At 62.4% G+C, this 20,371-nt stretch overlaps 1 protein-coding gene and 1 long non-coding RNA gene across 5 annotated transcripts; one reads left to right on the top strand and one right to left on the bottom strand.

Annotated features, from left to right (window-relative positions):
* Positions 1-5,823: 5,823 nt before the first annotated feature.
* LOC125150296 (endoplasmic reticulum mannosyl-oligosaccharide 1,2-alpha-mannosidase-like) lies at positions 5,824-19,585 on the bottom strand. 4 transcript variants are annotated; one of them, XM_047829992.1, is made up of 13 exons: positions 19,340-19,585; positions 18,726-18,834; positions 17,922-18,037; positions 16,244-16,398; positions 15,841-15,953; positions 14,362-14,547; positions 13,524-13,672; positions 12,981-13,169; positions 10,887-11,077; positions 9,898-10,018; positions 8,394-8,591; positions 8,123-8,254; positions 5,824-7,436 (listed from the first exon to the last, which is right to left on the bottom strand). In XM_047829992.1, exons 1-13 carry the CDS (start codon positions 19,451-19,453, stop codon positions 7,224-7,226), a joined length of 1,986 nt encoding a protein of 661 aa, XP_047685948.1. In that variant the 5' UTR covers positions 19,454-19,585; the 3' UTR covers positions 5,824-7,223. The 4 variants fall into 4 exon arrangements, with proteins under 4 accessions (XP_047685948.1, XP_047685949.1, XP_047685950.1 ...); XM_047829993.1 differs by having other exon boundaries at positions 12,981-13,133; XM_047829994.1 differs by lacking the exon at positions 8,123-8,254.
* On the top strand, positions 8,494-10,116 carry LOC125150302 (uncharacterized). The gene is made up of 2 exons (XR_007146299.1): positions 8,494-8,619; positions 9,819-10,116. It is a non-coding gene; the product is annotated as an uncharacterized LOC125150302 (long non-coding RNA).
* Positions 19,586-20,371: the final 786 nt, after the last annotated feature.

Below are 20,371 nucleotides of genomic sequence, written 5' to 3'. Positions count from 1 at the left end.
AGCATATCCTTCCCTCCAAACCCTCGGGCAGCACCGGGAAGGCCCAGAAGGGGATTCCGATTCTGACTGTCCTGCCTCACCTGGTGGCCCGGAGCTTGCGGGTACGTCTGGGGGCCCAGAAGCCCTTCTTCCGACTCCCTGGGGAGGGGGGACAGTGGCTTTGGGGCCAAAGCTGGGTCTTGATTCCCGCCTCCACAGCCCACAGATCTGGGGAGACAGGCCCTGTCTCCCCCCACCTGCTCTGCCCTTCAGCCCTCGAAGCTGCAAGCAGCAGAGCAGCGGGTGTGGACGACAGGGAACCCCGCACAGGTGCCCGTGATCTGGGTCTGAGCGAGCTGCACGTGAGGTCGGGGCCACATTTGTGTGCACGCTCAGTTACACACGCTACACGCTGAGCCCCCTTTCGTGTCAGAAAGGTGCTTTTATCTGTTGTTGAGCATTACTTTTTTATTGTTCTGGACATTTAAAAAAACGTATTCTAGATATAAATTCCTTATCAGCTATGTTGTTTGCAAATACTTTCTCCCGTTCTGTGGGCTTTGGTTCTGTGCACTCCACGTCCTTTGATGCACAGCTTTTGACGAAGTCCTACTGGGCCGGTGCTTGTGCTTCTGGGTTGTGGCGTGAGAAGCCCTGTGAGGCCCGCTGGGTGCAGACCTGTCTCCGTATTGCTGTTGCTGCTGTTTCTAGGCGCTGGATGGTTTCGCTCTTTGGGTTGCTGATCGATTTTTAGTTGGTGTTTTGTATGTGGTGGGAAGTAAGGTCCAGCTCCATTCTTTGCATGTGGAAATCCGGTTTTCCCATCACCATTGGTTGAGGACAAGGTTCTTTTCCCCAGAGTAAACCTACATACCCTCGCAGAACATCAGTCGGCCATCCGTGTATGTGTTCATTTCTGGGCTCTCCCTTCAGTGACAACCACGTGTCTGTCACTACACCAGCACCACACTGCTCGGAGTACCATGCCTTTGTCGTAAGTTTTTTAATCGGGCAGTCCGTGTTGTCCGACTTTGTTCTTTTTCAAGAATATCTTGGCTATTTGCGGCTCCTTGCAATTCCACATTAATCTGAGAATTCATTTTCCATTTTGGCAAAAAAGGCTGTTGGAATTCTAAGACGGATGGCACTGAACCTGTAGATCATTTTTGTCTAGCATTGACGTCTTAAAATTAAGTATTCCTGGGGCGCCTGGGGGGGCTCAGTTGGTTAAGTGTCCGACTTCGGCTTAGGTCATGCTCTCACGGTTTGTGAGTTCGAGCCCCGCGTTGGGCTCTGCTGACAGCTCAGGGCCCAGAGCCTGCTTCGGATTCTGTGTCTCCCTCTCTCTATGCCCCTCCCCCGCTCATGCTCTGTCTCTCTCTCTCTAAAATAAACATTGGAAAAATAAAAAAAAATAAAGTATTCCTATGCATGAACAAAGGATGTTTCCACTTATGTAGATCTTCTTTATTTTAGCAATGTTTTATACTTTTTGGTGTACATTACATCCTTAAATTTATCCCTATTTATTCTTTTAGATGGTGTTTTTATTTTAAAATAAGCTCTGTGCCCAACGTGGGGCTGGAACTCACAACCCCAAGATCAAGAGCCAAATGCTCCACAGACTGAGGCAGCCAAGCGTCCCAGCCCTAATGTTATTTTCAATGGAAGTGCTTTCTTAATTTCCTTTTCAGATTGTTCACTGCAGGTGCACAGGAACATAACGTTTTGATTGCCGATCTAGTGCCTTGCAACTTTCCTGAATTTATTAGCTCTAGTCATGTTCTTGTGAATTCTTTGGGATTTGCTATACACAGGATCATATCATGTGCAAATAGAGTTTTACTTCTTCAATTCCAGTCTGAATGCCTTTTATTTCTAGTGGCGGTGGAAGCAGGTAGTCCTGTATTATATCCGGTCTTAGAGGAAAAGCTTCGTCTTTCACTGTTGAGTGTGATGTTGGCTGTGCGTCTTTCCATGATTACCCTTTATTGTGTTGAGGAAGTTCCCTCCTACCTACGGTTTCATGAGTGTTTCTACCATGAAAGAGTGTTGGCTTTTGTCACGTGCTCTATGTCAATTGCAGTTAGCGTGTATTTTCTCCACTGTGCTTTATGAATGGAGTGTATTATTGTTTCTTTTTCCTCCTGGCGTGTGCCTTCTTTCATTCAGCACGATGTGCTTGAGGTCCATGCAAGTTGTTGTTTGTATCCACAGCTCATTCCCGTGTATTGTGTTGTGTGGATGACTGATCTCCTTATATTGAAACACCTTGATCATGGTGTGGAATCTTTAAACATACTGCCAGATTTGTATCTTGCTAAGGATTTTTGCATTAATATTCACAAGGAATATTGGCCTGTAGTCTTTTACTGAAATGTCTGTATCTGGTTTTGATATCAAGGTAATTTTGGGTTTACAGAATGATTTAGGAAGTTTTCCCTCCTCCCAATTTTCTGAGAGTTTGAGAAGGACTGGGGTTAACTCTTAAAATGTGTGTGTGTGTGTGTGTAAGATTTATTTTTAAGTGATCTCTACACTCAATGTGGGGCTCGAACTCAACCCCAAGATCAAGAGTTGCACGCTCCACAGACTGAGCCAGCAAAGTGCCCCAACTTTGAAAATGTTTGGCTGAATTCCCCAGAAGCCACATGACCCCAGGCTTCTCTTTGTTGGGAGGGTTTTGTTGTTATTGTCTCTTTTCTTACTATTGGATCCATCTATTTGTCCTAGGTCTGTCGAAAATTTATAGATCATCTTGAGTTTAGACCATTCTTGCATGTCTGGGAACTTGCCATCTTAAAAAGACCGTCAGATTTGATGGTGTGGAATTTTTCTGTAAGACCACTGGTGACGCCCCCACTTCTGTTTCTGGTTCTAGCTATTGGACATTCACCCTGTTAGTGTAGCTTGGAGATTCACTTTTGTTGATGCTTTCAAAGAACCAACTTTTGGTTCTGTGGACCGTCTCTGGTGTTTTTCTATTCTCTATTTTACTCATCTCCATTCCACACATTTCCTTCATACTGCAAGCTTTGGGTTTAGTCTGCTCTTCCTTTCCTAGTTCTTCAAGGTACGTAGTTAGGTACTAACTGGAGATCTTTCTTCCTTTTATTTTTATTTTAAAAAAATTTTTAATGTTTGTTTTTTGAGAGAGAGAAACAGAGTGTGAGCGGGGAAGGGGCAGGGAGAGACACAGAATCTGAAGCAGGCTCCAGGCTCTGAGCTGTCACTACAGAGCCCGACGCGGGGCTCGAACCCATAAACCGCAAGACCATGACCTGAGCCGAAATCAGGTGCCCAACCGACTGAGCCCCCCAGGCGCCTCTATATTATTATTTTTAAAGTAGGCTCTACACCCAACATAGGGCTCGAACTCACGGCCCCGATAAGGAGCTGTGTGTTCTACCGACTAAGCCAGCTGGGCGCCTCGTACATTTTTAATTTTTTTTAATGTAGGCATTCAAAGCTATGGATTTTGATCTGAGCACAGCCTTCCCTGCATCCCATAAATTGTGTACTTTGTGCTTTCAATTTCTTAGGTCTCAAAAGTGTTTAACTTCCTTTCTGACTTCTCCACTGACCAATTGATTGTGTTTATTTATATTTGGGAGACAGAGCATGAGCAGGGGAGGGGCAGAGAGAGAGGGAGACACAGAGTCGGAAGCAGGCTCCAGGCTCTGTCAGCACGGAGCCCGATGAGGGGATCGAACCCACGAGCAGTGAGATCTTGACCTGAGCTGAGGTCCGACGCTCAACCGACTGAGCCAGCCAGGCCCCCCCTCTTTCAATCATTTAAAATACACTGGGGTGCCTGACTCAGTTGATGGAATGTGCAAGTCTGGCTCCTGGGGTTGTGGGTTCGAGCCCCATGTTGGGTATAAAGTTTACATAAAAGTAAAATCTTTAGGGGCACCTGGGGGGCTCAGTCAGTTGAGTGTCTATTTGAGCTCAGGACATGATCTCACGGTTGTGGGATTGAGCCCAGTGTCAGGCTCTACACTGAGCATGCACCCTGCTAAAGATTCTTTCCTTCTCCTTCTGCCGCTCTCCCCAGCTTGTGCTTGCTCTCAAAAAAAAAAAAAAAAAAACTTAAATAAAATGCATTAATACTTGTTTCGTGGCCTAACGCAGACAGTGGAGAATGCTCCATGTGCCCTCGAGGAGCAGGGACACTCTGTTGTCGGGGGCGCTCTCGTCTGTTGGGTCTGCCTAGTTTGTAGCCCTGTTCGTGTCCTCGGTTTCCTCGCTGGTCTTCCCCTAGCGGGTCTGTGCATCTTGAAGGCGACTAACGAAGTCTCCAACTGCCACTGGAGACCCGGCTGTTTCATTGTTCTACCTTCTTCATAACCCTGTCTTTTCTTTCCTGTGGAAAAATCTTGTTTTCACTGAATACAAACAAAGCAAGCTGCATCTACGTTGACCTCTTAAAAGTTTTTTTTTTTTTAATTTTTATTTGAAAGACACCGTGTGCAAGCAACGGAGAGGGCAGAGAGGTAGAAAGAGAATCCCAGCAGGCACTATGCTCGGCGTGGGGCCCGATGCAGGACTCCACCCCACGACCCTGGGATCGTGACCTGAGATGAAATCAAGAGTTGGGTGCTCGACCCACTGAGCCACCCAGGCACCCCCCGTGTTTGAAGTAAAGCCTATTTCGTCTGGCGTTCACAGCCATCCCAGCTCTCTTTGGGTCACTGTTTCCATGGAGTGTCTCCCCCCATGCTTCTGCCTTCAATCTATTTGTATCTTTGGAAGCATGGTCTCTGCTAGACAGTACGTACTTGGGTCACTGTGTCTTAGTCCATTCTGCCAAGCTCTGGTTTTGATCGAAGGGCTTCATCCATTTTATTTTACGTAATTACCAATAAGACTTCCTTCTTCCTGCACGTGTTTTCTATACGTTAATCCTTTTTCGTCCCTCATTTCTTCCAAGGACTTTTTTAAAAAAAACTTCAGTGAACCATTCTCACTCTCTTCTCCTTTCCACCCACGTGTATCTTTTTGATAATTTCATCGTGGCTATCATGGGTGACGTCCCGAATTTCTAACAATCTGGTCCACACATACAGCAACTGTGTTCACTAACATACACGACCTATCTCTGAGACGGCTCAGACCAGTCTGCTTCTGTAGCTACTCTCAAAACTCACGCTGCACACCATGGGCCCCAAAACATAAACTTGTAATTATCTCCCGTGAACAGCTTTTAAATCCTGGAGAATAAAAACAGGAGTGGCAGCCAAACACGTAACTGATTTGACGCATCCCAGCCGCGTCTTAACAGAGCCCCGAGTTCCCATCCGGCAGCAGTTCCGCCCAGAGTCCTTGGAGCATTTCGTGCACGTCAGGCCGCCTGGCGACAAGCTATCCGGCTTTCCCCTGGAAATACCTAGAATTCTCCATTTCTGAGTCAGTTTTGCTGTACATGGAACTCCGGGGTGACAACTTTTCTCATCAAAGCGTCATTCCATTCCCATCTTCTGGCCTTTTTTCTCCCTCACTGGGCGGCTGGCCTTGCCGTGGGTCTGCACGTCACAGGTCACCGCTCACGGCGGTCAAGACTCTCCCACCACTTATCCCAGGTCGTCTTGTGTTGATTCTACTAGGAAGTGTCTGACCTTCTTGAATTCGTAACTTACATCTTAGAACATCACATTTGGCAAGCGTTCAGCACTGTCTCAAATCTCCTTTTGCCCGAGACCCCAACTCTAGCAGACTTGTGGGGCCTGCGGAGGGTGGGACCTGTCCCTCGGCTCTGTCCACGGCTCACATTCTGCGGTCTCCTCGCTGCTGTGGCTACCGAACTCTGCTGATGAATCTCTCAATCGCTGCACATTTCGGTGGAAGATGATTTTCAATAATTATTCCCTCTGGTAATTTCTCTGGTAATCTCAGTGTGCTCGTGGTATTTCCCCAATTTGCCCTACTTCCATGTGCGTGTTCAAGTTGAGAACGTTTAATTTAGTTTTATTAGTCCTTTTCTAGTCATTCTCAAGGCTGGACTGTCTTTAGCGACAGTTTTTAGCAACTAATTTTGTTCCTTTCATGGAGCCACACTTCCTTTTTTCCTCATGGTTCATTGGCTGTTGTCAAAACTGACCGCGACGGTTCTACTGCTGTTTTGTTTCTGGGGAGAATGGGAGGTGGATGTTGCCGCGCTGCCTCGCTACAGAAATCTTTTCTCGACGCTGACCTTTCCAAGGTATCCGATTTTGCATTTTGTGACCTTCTGTCTTTCACGAAATACACAGAAGCTGATGAAAGAACTTGGGTGTGGCGCTCGCTGGCTCTGTTCGCTGTGGGTCTGTGTTCGGGACAGGCCGCGAAGCACACCTTCCGCTCCCACCCCGTGATGCGTTACCTCGTCCAGTGACAGGTAAGGTGCGTTTGTGCTAACTTATGTATGGAGGACGGCAGGATTATCGGGCCGGAAACCTGACAGCCCTGTGCGCTGCAGTCAGAAGCGCCCCAAACCGACGATGGATTTCTCTCAACTACGCAAAGATGTTTCACAGTAAAGGACCTGCTTACCAACAAAGGAAACAATCCACGTTTATGCTGCCTGGAAAGTCCGTTCTGTCGGGTGGTCCAGGAGCAGGATGAACTTGTCCACCCGCCCCTCCCCGCCCCTGCAGGGCCGGGGGAGGATCCCTGAGTCCAACATGTAAACACCACAGCCGGCCAGGTGCCCGGATTCGCAGGAGGTCACAAGTGCCCCCCCAGGACTCCCGGGTCAGGGCACATTCACAGACTCTGAGACCCCGGGCTGAACCGCATGTCGGGCTGTCCCTTCAGCTCATCTCAGAACATGTGTGGGTCCAGGAGACCCAGAGCGGCCCCAGGGGACAAGCAGAGACCCTGGGGCCACACAGAAGACGTTTGGGGATCAGGAATGTAAGTCGTGATTCAAGCAGGAAGGTCCCCAGCAGGTGGGGCCTCGGGGATTCACGGCGCTGACCTCACGACACCGTCCGGCGTCATGAGAACCACAAGCCAGAAGTGCAAAGCCAGCGGCAAAGCACCGGGCGCCCAGCTGCCCTGACCACCTCTGAGACCCTGAGATGTCAGGCTCGGTAACCCCCTGGGGAATGTCATCAGCCTGACCCTGGAGCACGGACGGTCGGCCGAGGGGACACGCTGCGGCCAAGGTCAAGAGGGCGAACCTACCCAAGGCCAGGGTTCCGAGGACAGGTACCCACAGACGCGAGACGTGTGAGGCCCCCGGGCAGTGCCCACAGGGGGGGTCAGCCCACCCTAGGCGGGGCCCAGATGGGCAAGGGGTGAGCCTCAGTGTTGAACACGTAGGCGTCCAGGCTGAGCAGGGCCGGGTCGTCGGAGAAGAGCAGGTACAGGTACTTGAGCGTCTCCCCCAGAAAGAAGCTCTCCATCTTGTCCCGGGGCTGGGGATTGAGGGGATCCTGGACGTTGCTGATGGAAGAATAGCCACCCGAGGGGACCTGCACGAGAGCGGAGACTGCGGCGTCACCACGGCCGCAGGCCCAGCCAGCTCCCCACGCCGGGCTCAGCCCTCGGGGGCGCCGGCGGCCGCAGGGCCCCCCGGCCGGGGCCCCTGCGCCTCACCGCGGCACCCGTGGCCAAGGGCCGGGTCTGAGGCAGACGACCCCAAGGTCCGCCGGGGGACCGGCCCCCCGGGAGCCCAGCCGCAGCTCCTCCAGACGGCCCCTCAGAGACGCCAGCCGCCCTCACGTGACCCGACGTGCAGCCCGTGCTCCGGAACCCGGAGGCGGCCTCCCGAAGGCACCGAGCACCTGAGGCGGCCGGGACCCACCGCCCGGCCGGCCGCCACAGGGCGTACGCGGGTCGGGTTTTGGCGCTCGCGCTCTGCCGGGGTGGGTGGCGGGCCCCGGACACGGCGTGACCTCCGAGCCCCGGCCCAGACCGCGAGACGGGTGTCGGGGCCACGGTCACGGCACCGTCTGCGGTGGGAAAGGGCTGCCCGGGGCCACACGGAGGATCCGGGAGGAGAGTCGCCCTGTGCACACGGGGCCACAGAGCCTGGGGCGCGTGGCGCCGAGCTCCCGAGGCCACGGCGAGCCCGCACCGCCCCCGCCCCCGCCCCCCTCTGGCTGCCCCGGCTAGGGGCGAGGGACTCAGGGCTGGGCTGGGCAGGGCAGGCGCTCACCCGCGTGTACTTGTTGAAGCTCTGCAGGATCTCCCAGCCCCAGTCCTGGTACTTGCGCTCTCCCGTGAGGCGGTGCAGGTAGAACAGACTCTCCACCGTCTCGGGCCGCAGCAAGTTGTGCCTGTCGGCCGGCTGGGCGGGGAGGTGGGGCGGGCGGGAGGGATGGGGGACACAACGCGGGCTGAGCTCGGCCGGCTGGGGTGGGGGGGCACGGGAGGAGCTAGGCCGAGCCCGCAGGGCGCCCCCACACCCAGACCCCGGCCCGGCTCACCTTGACCTGCACGTCCTTGCGGTCGCTCTGGGGGTACAGGTTGAAGTGCACGATTTCGGGGCTCAGCCCCGTCTCCATCTGGCGGTTCATCTGGTAGCAGGTGTCCATGAGCGCCCGGGCCAGCTCCATGTGGTCAGCGGGCAGGCCGTGGTGGGCGCCCAGAGCCAGCGTCCCTGGCAGGAAGCACACCAGGTGGTCCTGAAACCAGAGCGGTTTCCTCACCACTGTGAGTCGGTGGCCACGTGGGGCAGGGGCGGGGGCGGGGGCCACACCGGGCGCAGGGTGCACCGGGTGCAGCGCTCCCTCAGGCCCCCCGCATCCCCAGGGGTCGACGGGCCCGAACGGGGACTCCTCGGGGCCCACAAGGGCAGGAACGTGGAAAGCGACTCCACTACGGGCCAGGCCCCTGGAGCTCCACGTGGGCAGGGGGGAGGGTGGCGGATGACACCCGCCTGCCAGGGGAGCGGATGCTGACCCGGGTCTGGCCCTGACCCCACAAACACTGATGGAGTACCAGGGACAGGGGAAAAGTAACTAGACCCAGGGCAGAGGGCAGAGGGCAGAGGGCAGGGGGGAGGAGAGAGGGGAGGGGGGAAGGGAGGGGGGAGGGGGGAGGGGAGGGGCAGAGGAAAAGGGGGTGGAGGAGAGAGGGGAGGCGGGAGGAGGAGAGGGGGGAGGGGGGAGGAGGAGGGGGAGGGGGGAGGAGAGGGGGGAGGAGGGGGAGGGGGGAGGAGAGGGGGGAGGAGGAGAGGGGGAGGAGGAGAGGGGGGAGGGGGGGAGGGGGGAGGAGGAGAGGGGGGAGCAGGAGAGGGGGGAGCAGGAGAGGGGGAGGGGGGAGCAGGAGAGGGGGAGGGGGGAGCAGGAGAGGGGGAGGGGGGAGGAGGAGAGGGGGAGGGGGGAGGAGGAGAGGGGGAGGGGGGAGGAGGAGAGGGGGAGGGGGGAGCAGGAGAGGGGGGAGGGGGGAGGGGGGAGCAGGAGAGGGGGGAGGGGGGAGGAGAGGAGGGGGGAGAGGGGGAGGGGGGAGGAGGAGAGGAGGGGGGAGAGGGGGAGGGGGGAGGAGGAGAGGGGGGAGGAGGGGAGGGGGGAGGAGGAGAGGGGGGAGGAGGGGAGGGGGGAGGAGGAGAGGGGGGAGGAGGGGAGGGGGGAGGAGGAGAGGGGGGAGCAGGAGAGGGGGAGGGGGGAGCAGGAGAGGGGGGAGGGGGAGCAGGAGAGGGGGGACGGGGGAGGGAGTGGAGTCTTGGGTGGGGGGGGGGCTCTGGGGAAGGCACAGGGTCCCCAGGGGACGGGAGCGGCACCCCGGGGGAGGGGCCGGGGACCCATCAAGGACCCCAGCCCCCCTTGCCGCACACCGCCGCGCAGTCCATCGTCGACCTGTGAGGGCTCACGCCCCACGACCAGAATCTGAGCCATCTCTCCAACGTCCAGACTCGCGAAGCCATCGGGGGCCCAGAAAAACGGGTGGGTGCCGCCCCCTACGCCCCACCTGCATCACGACCGTGCTCACCATCTTGGCGCTGAAGCGGCCGTGGGCCAGCTCCCCCACAAAGGTGAGCTTCCTGGGCTCAGACCTGCGCAGCAGGTGCCTTTTGATTCCCTCGACGGCTTCGAGGTAGTCTTCCAGTAACCTGTGAACCGGCAGGCCCCGTGGGCTCAGGCCAGGTGGGTGCGCGGCCCGACCCCCGCCCGGTTACCCAGGAGCGGGCACGTGGCCACGAGCTGCCATCCCCACGCTAGTGGCCAGGAGGCCTGGCCCTGTCTGGGGTGGCACCACGCCAGCCTGGGGATGCAGGCTCGTGGCAGTCGGCGGCCTGGGGCACACACGGGGCTGTGCCCGCCGCTCCCCCGAACAGGGTCGTCCCTCTCAGCCGGCCCCCGTGGACCACCCGGGACCCCACGTGCCCACCAGGGTTCTCTCAACGTCCCCACGTTCAGGCGTGGGGAACTCCGGCTCCCCAGGCGTGATGCCCTGATCTCTGCCCGTAGGGGTCGGCCTCCTGGAGCTGCCCACCCCCAGCGGTCCTGGGTCGTGGTCACCCCCTGGCGTGAGACTTCAAGGATTTCCAGTCCCTTCACTAGAGGGACCTGTGTTTTCCCGACCGCACGACGGGGCTCCCCGAGGCACTGCCGTCTGGGAAAGCGCACGTCTGAAGCGTCAACCGGGCAGCGTGGGGAGGCCCAGGGGCCCCTGGCCACCTTCTGCTGGGGAGCGGACAAGCAGAGCCGCCTCCACGACCCCGAGGACGAGAGCTCGGCCGGTGAGCCGGGGGCCCCTCGGCCGGGCCCAGACCCCAGGCCCTGCCTGGCGCAGAGGGGCCGGGGACCTCCGTGACCCGCCAGGCGTCCTCTCTGGCACGAAGGCCGTGCCGGGAAGAGACACATCCCCCGCGGAGGGGCCGAGTCCGGGTCCGGCACGGCCGCTGCCTCCTGACCGAGAACTCGGGACAAGGGGAGCCTCGGGGACCCCGTCCCCGAGGCAGCAGAAACAGGCCTCACTGCGTCTCCTTCTTTCCGCCCTGGATCCACTGCTTCAACAGGTACTCGTAGTAGCTGTCGGCCCTGGCGCCCAGAGTGAACACTCCCATGTGAGTGAAGAGGCCGCTGTGCGTGTTGATGAACATGGGCACCAGCCCGTCCTTCTTCCCCGACAGGGAGTGCACACGCCTCGTCACCTCCTCCGCGGCCTCCTGGGACACACACACACAAGGGGAGAGTGCGGGTGAGCCAGGGGGACGGGGCTGCTGGACCTCGGGCCAGCCGAGGAAGGCGGGCCTCGTCGGCTCACCCCTCCTCCGTGACAGGCGGGCCCGTTCCCAGCGGAGGACGGAAGAGGACGGAAGAGGACGGAAGAGGCCGGTGTCCCGGCCCACGGCGCTCCCCTGCCCGGCTGCACCGGGCAAGGGCTTCTGAGGGTGGCCCCGGCCACGCGGCAACCAGGTCCCCACCCTCACACGCGGCTGCCTCGATGAGCGGGCAGATGCCGAGGGCCCCGAACACGGGGCTGAGCTCCTCCTCCTGGCAGGGGACCGTGTCTGAAGGCCACAGCCGCGGTCCCCGGGACCTCCTGCCCAGGCGTGGCCGTCTGCTCCCGCTCGCTGGAGGGAAGGCAGGCGCGTCTGCTTCCGAGCCCGCGGTCGCGGCACACCCGCCCGCCGATCCCGTTCATCCTTCGAGACCCAACCAACCTCAGCTCCTCCCGGGCAGCGCCACGCATCTGTGCTCCATGGCCCTGTGCGCGTTTGCTCACGGCGCTCGGGACCCTGCCTGGGGAGTGACTTCCTGGCCTCCGCCCGCCACGGACGCCCGCCCCCTTTTACAAAGTGCTCTGAGGCAGGGGCGGCTTCAATTTCCCTTGGGTCTCCAGCAGCTACAGGGATCCGGCATCGCAACGGCGCCCGGCCGGCGTCTCAGAGCAAGCAGAGAGACGCTGAGCTTCCGGGGTACGAGCCGACGACGGGAAAGCCGCTAATCCGCCGACAAGCAGACAGGCACCCGGACGCCCACCTCCACCCGGGAGATGAACACGGGGCCTGTGGGCGTTGGGAAAACGCCACACGTCATCAGGACAAAATCCACAGCCCAGAGGAGGCACCCTCACGTGCCCACCGCGAAGGCTACCGAGAAAGACCGGGGGACAAGCGCGGGCTGCCGCGGAAACGCCAGAGCCCTGTGTGCGCCTGGAACCTTCTCCCGGGAGCGCCGCTCTTGCCACCCCCGCGTGGGAAACAACCCAGCTGCTCCTCAACGCACGAGAGCCCGGACAGCACGTGGTCCGCCCGCACGATGGCGGACCGCCGGGCCACGAAAAGGGATGCTTCGGACGCGTGCTACGACACGGGTGCGCTCCTCCCGGACGCTTCCAGCGCGGACGAAGACGTCACGCGTGGCGACAGAACCGGCCACAGACGGCCCACGCCGTACGTAGGACCTCACTCACGCCGAGCATTCCGAACAGAGAAAGCCACGCACGACAAGTGGATTTGCGGCCACCGAGGCAGGGGGCCCGGGCGGGAGCGCTAGGGTGCGCTGGCCTGCTTCCTGAGGCGAGGACCTGGTTCTGGAATCAGACGGCGGCAGCCGCTGCCCGCGTGGGACCGTGGCGCGACGTCCAAGCCAAGAGGCAAAACTTCCTGACGTTCAAATCGCAGCTCAGGTTTTTAAGGAAGAGGAAGAGTGACGAGGCAGAGCGCCAAGTCCAGAGGGTCCGCCGCGTGCTGGAGACTCACCCACAAGGAGAGGGACCCCGGCCAACGGGGTCGGGGCGAGGGTCAGGAGCGAGGTCCATGAGGACCGTCAGCGACGGGCTAGCGAGGCCGAAACCCACGACCGTGGGCCCCTGCCTCGCTCCCGGCACGGACCACCGCCGGGGGCCACCACAGCACGAGGCAGGGGGCAGTTGGGACCCCAGGGACACGGGCCCGCGCTCGGACTCAGCCCCCAGTCGGCGCCCTTCCCGCCCGCGCAGCTGAGGAAAGGCGAGGAACGAGGGACCGGAAAGCACACAGGACGGTGGTCCTGCGGCCCGGGGTCAAGTCCACGCACGCCTCCGCTTGGTGTGACGCCTCCGGCCGGCAGGCCGGCCCCCCGTACCTGAAACTTCTTACTCCCCGTGAGGCGGGAGAGCTCTCGGAACTCCAGCTGAATGCTCGTGACCTCGGCCACCGTGCTGTCCGAGGTCCAGCGGGGCGGGTGGGCGGCTCCGGTGCCGATGTTCACGTCCGAGTATGGGATCCTGGAGGGCGTCTGGAACGCAGGCAGCAGCCGATTCCCAAAGTCTTCCTGATGACGCGACACGACGAGGACCGAGGTTTCCCGTCACACGGCAGCCTCGGCTCCGTTCCACGACGCCCACCCTCCCGCCCCACCCCCGCCACCCCGCCACCCGTGCTCACCCCCGTAAGTGGACACGGGACCTCACTGGCTTCACGTGGCCTCGGCGCTCAACAGCGGCGAGACCGAGGAGCCCCGAGAGCACTTCCCCGCGGGTCGCGACGGGGACAGGGACCTTCCCACGCACGTGCGCGGGAGCGAGACCCAGACGACCGGGGAGACGGGAGACCCGGAACAGACCCCCGCCCCCACCCCCGGGGGCCCCTCGAGCCGCGGAACCTCCGCCGGCGCCCGGACACTCACGGCCTTCCTCAGGAAGAGGTCGTCCCCGGACAGGTGGTAGGCGCTCAGAAGGCCGCCCAGGATCCGGATCGTGCTCTCGAACAGGTTGACGTCCACGTCTTTCTGAAACCGGAGCTTCTTAGACACCCACTTGCGGGCTTCTTCAAACTCTGCGACGGGAGACGGGGTGGGAGCGGCAGTAGGTTACAGGTCCCGGCGCCCCCGTGACCGCTCGCTGGCTCTGGGGCCACGCGCGTCCTCGTGTCTCTCTCTCCCGAGGGGCCTCGCCATCACTTCCCGCGGCAAGGGGACACACCGCGGAGCCCCCTGCACCCGGAGGACGGGCAGCCAGCGTGCCGTCGTGAGCACCGACGCTGACGGGTAACGGCCACGGCACAAAGGGCCACGTGAGTAACTCAGGGGGAGCCTCTGGCCTCTACGGAACACCGGAAACGGACTCCGAGAGACCGATTCGGAAGTACCCAAAGACCCGTAGCCTCAACCACACCCCATCCACGTGGCCTGAGAAGGGTGTGATGGAGAGACCCGGGACGCCGATGGCCTTGTCGGATCACGTGCCGCCTCCCACCAGGGAGCCCCTTTCCGGCTAGCACGGGCTGGAACTGCCCCCGGACGCCAGCCCAGGCCTTCGGCCGGGAGCCGAGGGGGCGACTGCCCTGAGCGTCCCCGGGACGCCTGCCATCAAGGGACAAAGCGACTGCCTGCCACCCAGGGGAAGGGAGAGCTCCTCAGACGGAAACAGTGGCGTCTACACCCTCCAGGGCACGGCTCGCTCACTCGCGCGCCCAAGCGTTCCACCGGGGGAACTTGGCCGCGTGCTCGGGGACGAGCAGGGTACCTTTTTTCAGACCCAAAATCCACATGGTGTCCAGGGCGTCAATCAGCGTGAGTCCCAGGCCAAACCACTCGCTGAAGGACCGGGACACGGGTTTCAGCTCGTCGTGGCCCCAGGCGAACTTGCGGTAGCCGGTCCACGCGTGGCGGAAGGCGTCTATCACGGCCCTCTGACGCTCGTTCGGGGAGGCTGGGAGGAAGACGGCGGGTCGTGGGGACCGGAACCGCCCAGGGTTCAGACACCGCCCCTCTGCAGCCCCAAGCCGCGGGGCGCTCAGTGGGGTGGGGGGACACCGTCCGGGGCCGCAGGTCGGCAGCGGACGACCCCGAAGGTCGGGGCGCGGCGCCGCCGGGCTCGGAGCCGCACGGCTGGACGCGGCTGCCAAGGTGGCGAGGCCTCCAGGGTCCACACGCGACGGCCCGTCCGCCTCCACCAGACGCCCGGCGGGCACGACCCTCTGGAGCTGCGGGGGACGCGCAGCGGGCGGAGGTGTTTGAGGCAGCAGACCGGTGCCTGCCGCTCCGCCACGGCAGCCGCGCTGTGCATTCCGGCCGGGGGAGCATCAGACGTGGCGGGCGGGCCCCGGTGACCTCCACGAGAGCGCCTCATCTCACAGGTGCCCACGTCGTGCGTGCCTCAGCAGCCATGGGTGTTTTCGGGGAGGGAACAGCGTGTGGCAGACACACCCAAGGCCGCCCTGGGGCCCTTCCAGGGTGGCCTCGACGCCGACCGAGAAGGTTTCTCCCCTCCACATGTCGGAGGACCAGGCACGAGTTACAGGGCCACCAGGCGGACAGAAACGTGGGCGTCGGCGGCTTCGCGACACGTGTCCTCTCGGTGTGGCCCGAGGCCCAGTCGTGTTGGCATCTGCGGCTTTGACATCGGTCCTCAGAGCCCCGCGACCGCTCTGCCTCCCCCCACACGCCCGGGCCGCCCGTCCCGGCTCTGGGCTCCTTCTTCCTCCTTCCCTCAGTGGCAACAGCGACAGGACTGGAGGGTCACAGCCTGGGCCCCAGGCTCAGCTGACCCGGCGCGAGCCCCCGCTCCGGGAGGCAAATGGCCGTGGCCGCTGCCGGCCTAACCTCGGTTCTCCCGTCCGTGGAACGGGCCTACGACAGGCCGATGACCTCAAAGGCCGCCACGAGAACCAAAGCAGACAGGCCGCACGGAGCGTACAAAGCGCCAGTGCCCCGAGGGCCCTCCACTACAGGTGCCAGAACGCAGGACCCCAGGACCCCACTGAGCCGGGGCCGTGTCTCCACTCTCCCCAGGCCCCGCGCTGGCACGGACGCGGGCAGTTCCCGCACAGGCGGCCTGTGGCTGCCGCGATGGGCCTGGGACCGCGGGCCGCCGTGGAGCCCCGTGCCCTCCCCAAGGCTCTACAGAGAGCTGGGGCCCGCCCGGGTGCCCAGCTGGGTGTCCACGCGCCCTCTCCGTCACCATGTCCGCGTGAGGCCCGACGGGGCGCAGGCGGGGCCTTACCTGGTTGGTTCTGAATCCCGGCGGCCTGCGAGGAAGGCTTGGCGGGGGGGCCCTCTGCCTTTCTCGAAGGGGGTTCGGTGCCCTGCTCCGGCTCGATCACTGCACCCCTCCAGCTTCAGGGAGAGGAGGAAGAGGAGTCAGCCGGCTTGAGGGCAGAGACGCAAACGCCCGCGGTCACAGCCTGGCTGGGCCCGTGGCGGCCCTCCGCTCCATGCGGCACGACGCGGAGAAGGCAGGGCCCCGCCCCCACCGGGGTCCCGCTCTCTCCACTGTCTGCTCTGAGAGGAGAAGCCGCTTCAGACAGCGCGCCGATCCTATCCCTTTGTTTTTCAGGAAACGTCAAGCGGACCGGCCTCTGCGCAGCTAGCGACCCGTGCTGCCTCGTCTCTGACGCTCCCTGTACCTGACCACCGTTCTCTGTGTGCTCTCTTCCTGACGAGCGTCGCCCACCACCTCGTCCCTCCGCCTCGTGTCATCCTGCCTCCGGTCCTTGGAGTCTTTGTCGGGGGCTCTAATCTGCAGGTTGGGCGGTCCCCGTCGGAAATGCCTCTGAGGCTTCTAGATCGAAACAAGAGCCACTCGTGAAAACAGTTCAACGGCCCAGGAGCTGCCACTCCGTTTCCACCTGGGATGCTCTCCCTATCAGACCCAACCCCACGGACCGCGTGGAATGGCTGGTGGCGCACGGCCCCCGGAGGAGGTGCCTTCCCGCTCCCACGGCAACATGCAGATTTGGCCAGAAGATCCTTTCTCACGATCTCCGGGCCCTGACCAACCGGGACGGAGACTGTGCCAACGGGCTGGCGCAGCCCTGGGCAGTGAGTTAGCATCCTGGCCCGGGAGGGTGTCAGGCCGTCACAGACCCTAAAGGTAGCAATAAAGGGTCAGAGCCACGTCCCCGTGGATGGAGGCGCAAAGAACACTGTCCCGGGCCTGTGCCCCAGGACTCCCACCCTTTGTGCTCAGAACCGGGTGGCCAGGGCACCGGGTCCAGGGATGGAGCGCAGGGGCCCAGGCGTAGCCCGTCGTCAGCAGAGGGCAGGAGGAGGCCCCTCCTCCGCAGGACACAGCAAGGAGGCCGACTCAGGGATCGAACACATCTCTGCCGCTCAGTACCCACAGGACCCGTGAAGAGGTCCTCGTTGGAAAGACGCCAGTGCCACGGAGCCGGGACCCCCGTGGCCAAGAGAATGGGATCTGGCCGCACACAAAGCACCGGGGCTGACCCAGGCCCGGGGCACAAGTGCCGGAGTCCGAACAGCAGAAAAGGTCCCAGCGGCCCCGCCACAAGGGGCCCCGCGCCCCGAGGCCCGGACCCGGGGAGCCGTGCACGCCGACCCCGGCCGCCACCACAGACGGGATCACGGGCCTCCCGAGCAACGGAAGCGTGCCTTTCGGCGGGCAACCGTGCAGGCGGGCTCTGCTCCCGTCGCCGTCACGAGAGCCCAGGTGCACGAGAGCGGCCAAGAGGAGCGAGAGACGTGCGTGTCGGCTCCACGAGGGAGGACGTGAGCTGTTTGACACACAGCCTCCGAGTAAGACGGTTTGCAGAGAGGCCTCCTGGCCGCTCCCCGTGGGGCCCGACCCCGGCCCCCTTCCCCGCCCACGCCCTCTGAAACTGCAGCTCCCTGAACAAGCCCAGCTCCCCCTGCCTCGGGCAACGTCACTGGACTCGAGCCCTGCTCTCCCGACTCTACCCAGGGCCAGCGGCTGCCCAGTCTCCCACCGCAGTTCAGCGTCCCGTCCCCAGCCTCGTCCCTGGAGGCGACTGCTATTCTCCTCCCGGGATGGACACCACGGGCCACCGGCCTGCTCCCGCCGGCCTGCCGCTCCTCCAGACAAGGGGCGGGTCTGTTTCGCTCGCCAGCAGGTGGCCAAGGGGAAGGAAGGAAAGAATATCCCTCCTCCTTGCCCCAAGCGTCATCCTACCGGCTCAGGACAAGGGGCGCAGGGCGCGAACATCAGACAAACAACAAGGGAAAGAACTGCTTCCCCCGTCCGTGTGGAACATCACGCGCGGTTCTGAAACGCCCGTGGGACCGACCCCGGTCGCAACCCCACGTGCAGTTCACCGAACACACCTGGGGTAAAAGCCCCGGCGAGTTTTCTGGATTAGCATCTGCCTTCTGAGGAGCCGGCAAGACGGGCGGATCTGCTGGTCTCACCTTCCGCTCTTCTGCCGACCCGCCGTCCACGGCTAAACGAGAGAACGGATTTTATCCCAAACGTGCCGCACAGCCCCAAGGAGAGCCCGAGCGAGCGCGTGGAGGAACACGTCCAGGCGGGCGCTCCTCACCACGGGAGGACACCGTGAGACCTGGGGAAGGTCCTTTAAACCAACTCAAGAACGGCCAAGGGTAACCAAACCTTCCTCAAAGCACTTGGCAGCTTCTGTCCTGCAGCCCAGCCCACACGGACCTCCCCTCAGCGGCTTCCCTCCCAGGAAGCGCGGACGCTGGCCTAGGTGCAGCTGCCTCCAGCCGCCTGCAGCAGCTCCTGAGCTTTCCTCCCCCACAGGGGTTCCCTACGCCCTCACCCAGACTGCCCGGGCCGCTCGGAACACACGGTAACACGTGTGAGGAAGTTCAGGGAGCGTGTCTGGACGGGGCACGCGACCTCAGGACCCGAACGTCTCCGTGAGGCACAGAGAACGGAGAGGCCGGCCCTTACACCGGACACCCAGGAAGCAGGCGGGCAACATCACATTAACTCGAGCCACGTTCTAGCAGGGTGGCGAAACACACTCTCGGCTCCTTTTCGCCTGCGCTTCTCGCCAATTCGCAGACGCTCCAGGCGCTGAAGGCGCACGGCCAGACCGCTTCTGCCCAGCCACCCGCAGTCAGTGACGCACACGCACGGGGTTGAGGCGCACGCGCAGCCGGTACCTCTCCACTGGTCAGCCACGCTGATGTAGGACAGGAGCCCGCAGAGCACGAGAAACGTGAGGAAGAAAAGGATCACGTTGCGCTGTAATCTCGACAGCTGCTTCCATTTCTACGGGACGGAAAACAACACAGCTGGGACCCGTGCGACCGCTGCAAATTCGGGGAGGACAGTGGGTAACTCCCAAGGTCCGGTTTCTGAACCGGGGGAAGCGCCCCGGCGGCAGAGACTGACGACGAGCCGCGGGGATATTCCAGACGGCATAGGGGAACGGAAATAAACAACAGACGCAGAAGCCATACGTGTCCTATCGCAGGCGCAGTGAGGAAAGGCTCGCGCGACGCGCGTGTTCCGTCTCAGGCAGCCGGCGGGACCCCGCATCTGCCCCGATGTGGGGGTGTCGATGCCCTGCAGCCCGAGACCGCGGGGCTCCTGACCCACCGCACCGAGGGGCAGCCTACAGCTTTCCCCCTCCCCGACCCCGGCCCGCCGAGCGCGGGCTGGAAAGACGGCCTGCGGCCGGCGACCACCGCTCCCCGGGCCCGGACGAGCGCCTGCGCTCCAGACAGGGGACGGCGGGCGGGCCGCGGGACCCCGGCCCGGCGCCGACCCTCACCCTCCAGCACGAGCGCCGCCGCCAGCTTTTGCTGCCGTCGTAGCTCTGGCCAAGGCTCAGCGTCACCGAGATGAAGTCCCGATGTGGCGCCGGCGGCGGCGGCGGCGGATACATGACAGCGGTGGCGGCGGCCCGGGCGACCCCGCCCACTGGCGGCGTCAGGAGGCCGGGCTCTGAGAGGCGCCGGGGGCTTCGCTGGTCCGACACCCGCGGGCAGCCATCGCAGCGCCGTCCACGCCCCGCCCATCGCGCGCGCGGCCAATGCGCCTGCGCCGCGCCCTCCTATTCCCCACCGCGCCTGCGCCCGCCCTCGTGGCCCCCCCTGCGTGCGTGTTTACGTCCCGCCGCGTCGGCGCACGGCCGCACCTGCGCCGTGAGGCGCTTGCCCGCCCGCGCCTGCGCGCAGCCCGCCGGCGCAGAGCCTGGGACTCGGCTGGGCGCCGCGTCCCCGGGACCGGCCGGCTCCGTGGTGTTGGCAGGACGTCCGGCGCCCCGCGCCCCCGCTCCGCGGCTCGACTCCCGGCCCCGGGCGGACTTCCCGGCCCAGAGCTAGTGGGGGCCGCAGCTCAGCGAGAGGACAGCGGGTCCGGTGCGAGCCCGAGTCGAGGCGGGGCGGCTGTCGGTGTCCGCTCTTTGGAGCCGATGGGCTTGGGGGCGCGCGGACGACCGCCGCGGCGAGTTGTGCGCGCGTTTCCCCTCAGTAGACACGCGGCAGGGCGGAGCGAGCCCCCCAGCGCCGAGGGCCGTCCCCGCTCCTTGCCGGCCCCCTCGGGTGAGCCCGCCGCCTCCCGCAGTCCCGGCCGCCGCACTTAGGGGTGTGTGCGCCTCCCTGGCTTGTCTGAAGCTGCCCCAGAAAGCGTCTCCTGCTCTCCGTCCCCCCCCCCCTTCCCTAGCGGGGGTCATCCCCGAGGCCCCTGCGGGTCTTTTCCCCACACAGGGCTCTGCCGGTAGTGCCAGCGGTGCCCTCGTGCGTCCGTCCCTGCACATGCCGACAGCAGGGAGAAGGTGGTATCTGGAGGGTGGATCACCGGC

The sequence above is a fragment of the Prionailurus viverrinus genome, chromosome D4 (genome assembly GCF_022837055.1).
Source record: "Prionailurus viverrinus isolate Anna chromosome D4, UM_Priviv_1.0, whole genome shotgun sequence".
NCBI classification, from domain to species: Eukaryota; Metazoa; Chordata; class Mammalia; order Carnivora; family Felidae; genus Prionailurus; species Prionailurus viverrinus.
This window is presented reverse-complemented; position numbering and strand designations above follow the sequence as displayed.

Excerpts from the sequence above, each read along its gene's own strand:
- LOC125150296 (XM_047829992.1), bottom strand. The coding sequence starts at position 19,453 with ATGTATCCGCCGCCGCCGCCGCCGGCGCCACATCGGGACTTCATCTCG. Across the intron at positions 18,835-19,339 it reads GGCGGCGCTCGTGCTGGAGG|AAATGGAAGCAGCTGTCGAG; the intron begins GTGAGGGTCGGC and ends TCCGTCCCGTAG. Across the intron at positions 13,170-13,523 it reads ACCTCTTCCTGAGGAAGGCC|GAAGACTTTGGGAATCGGCT; the intron begins GTGAGTGTCCGG and ends TCGCGTCATCAG.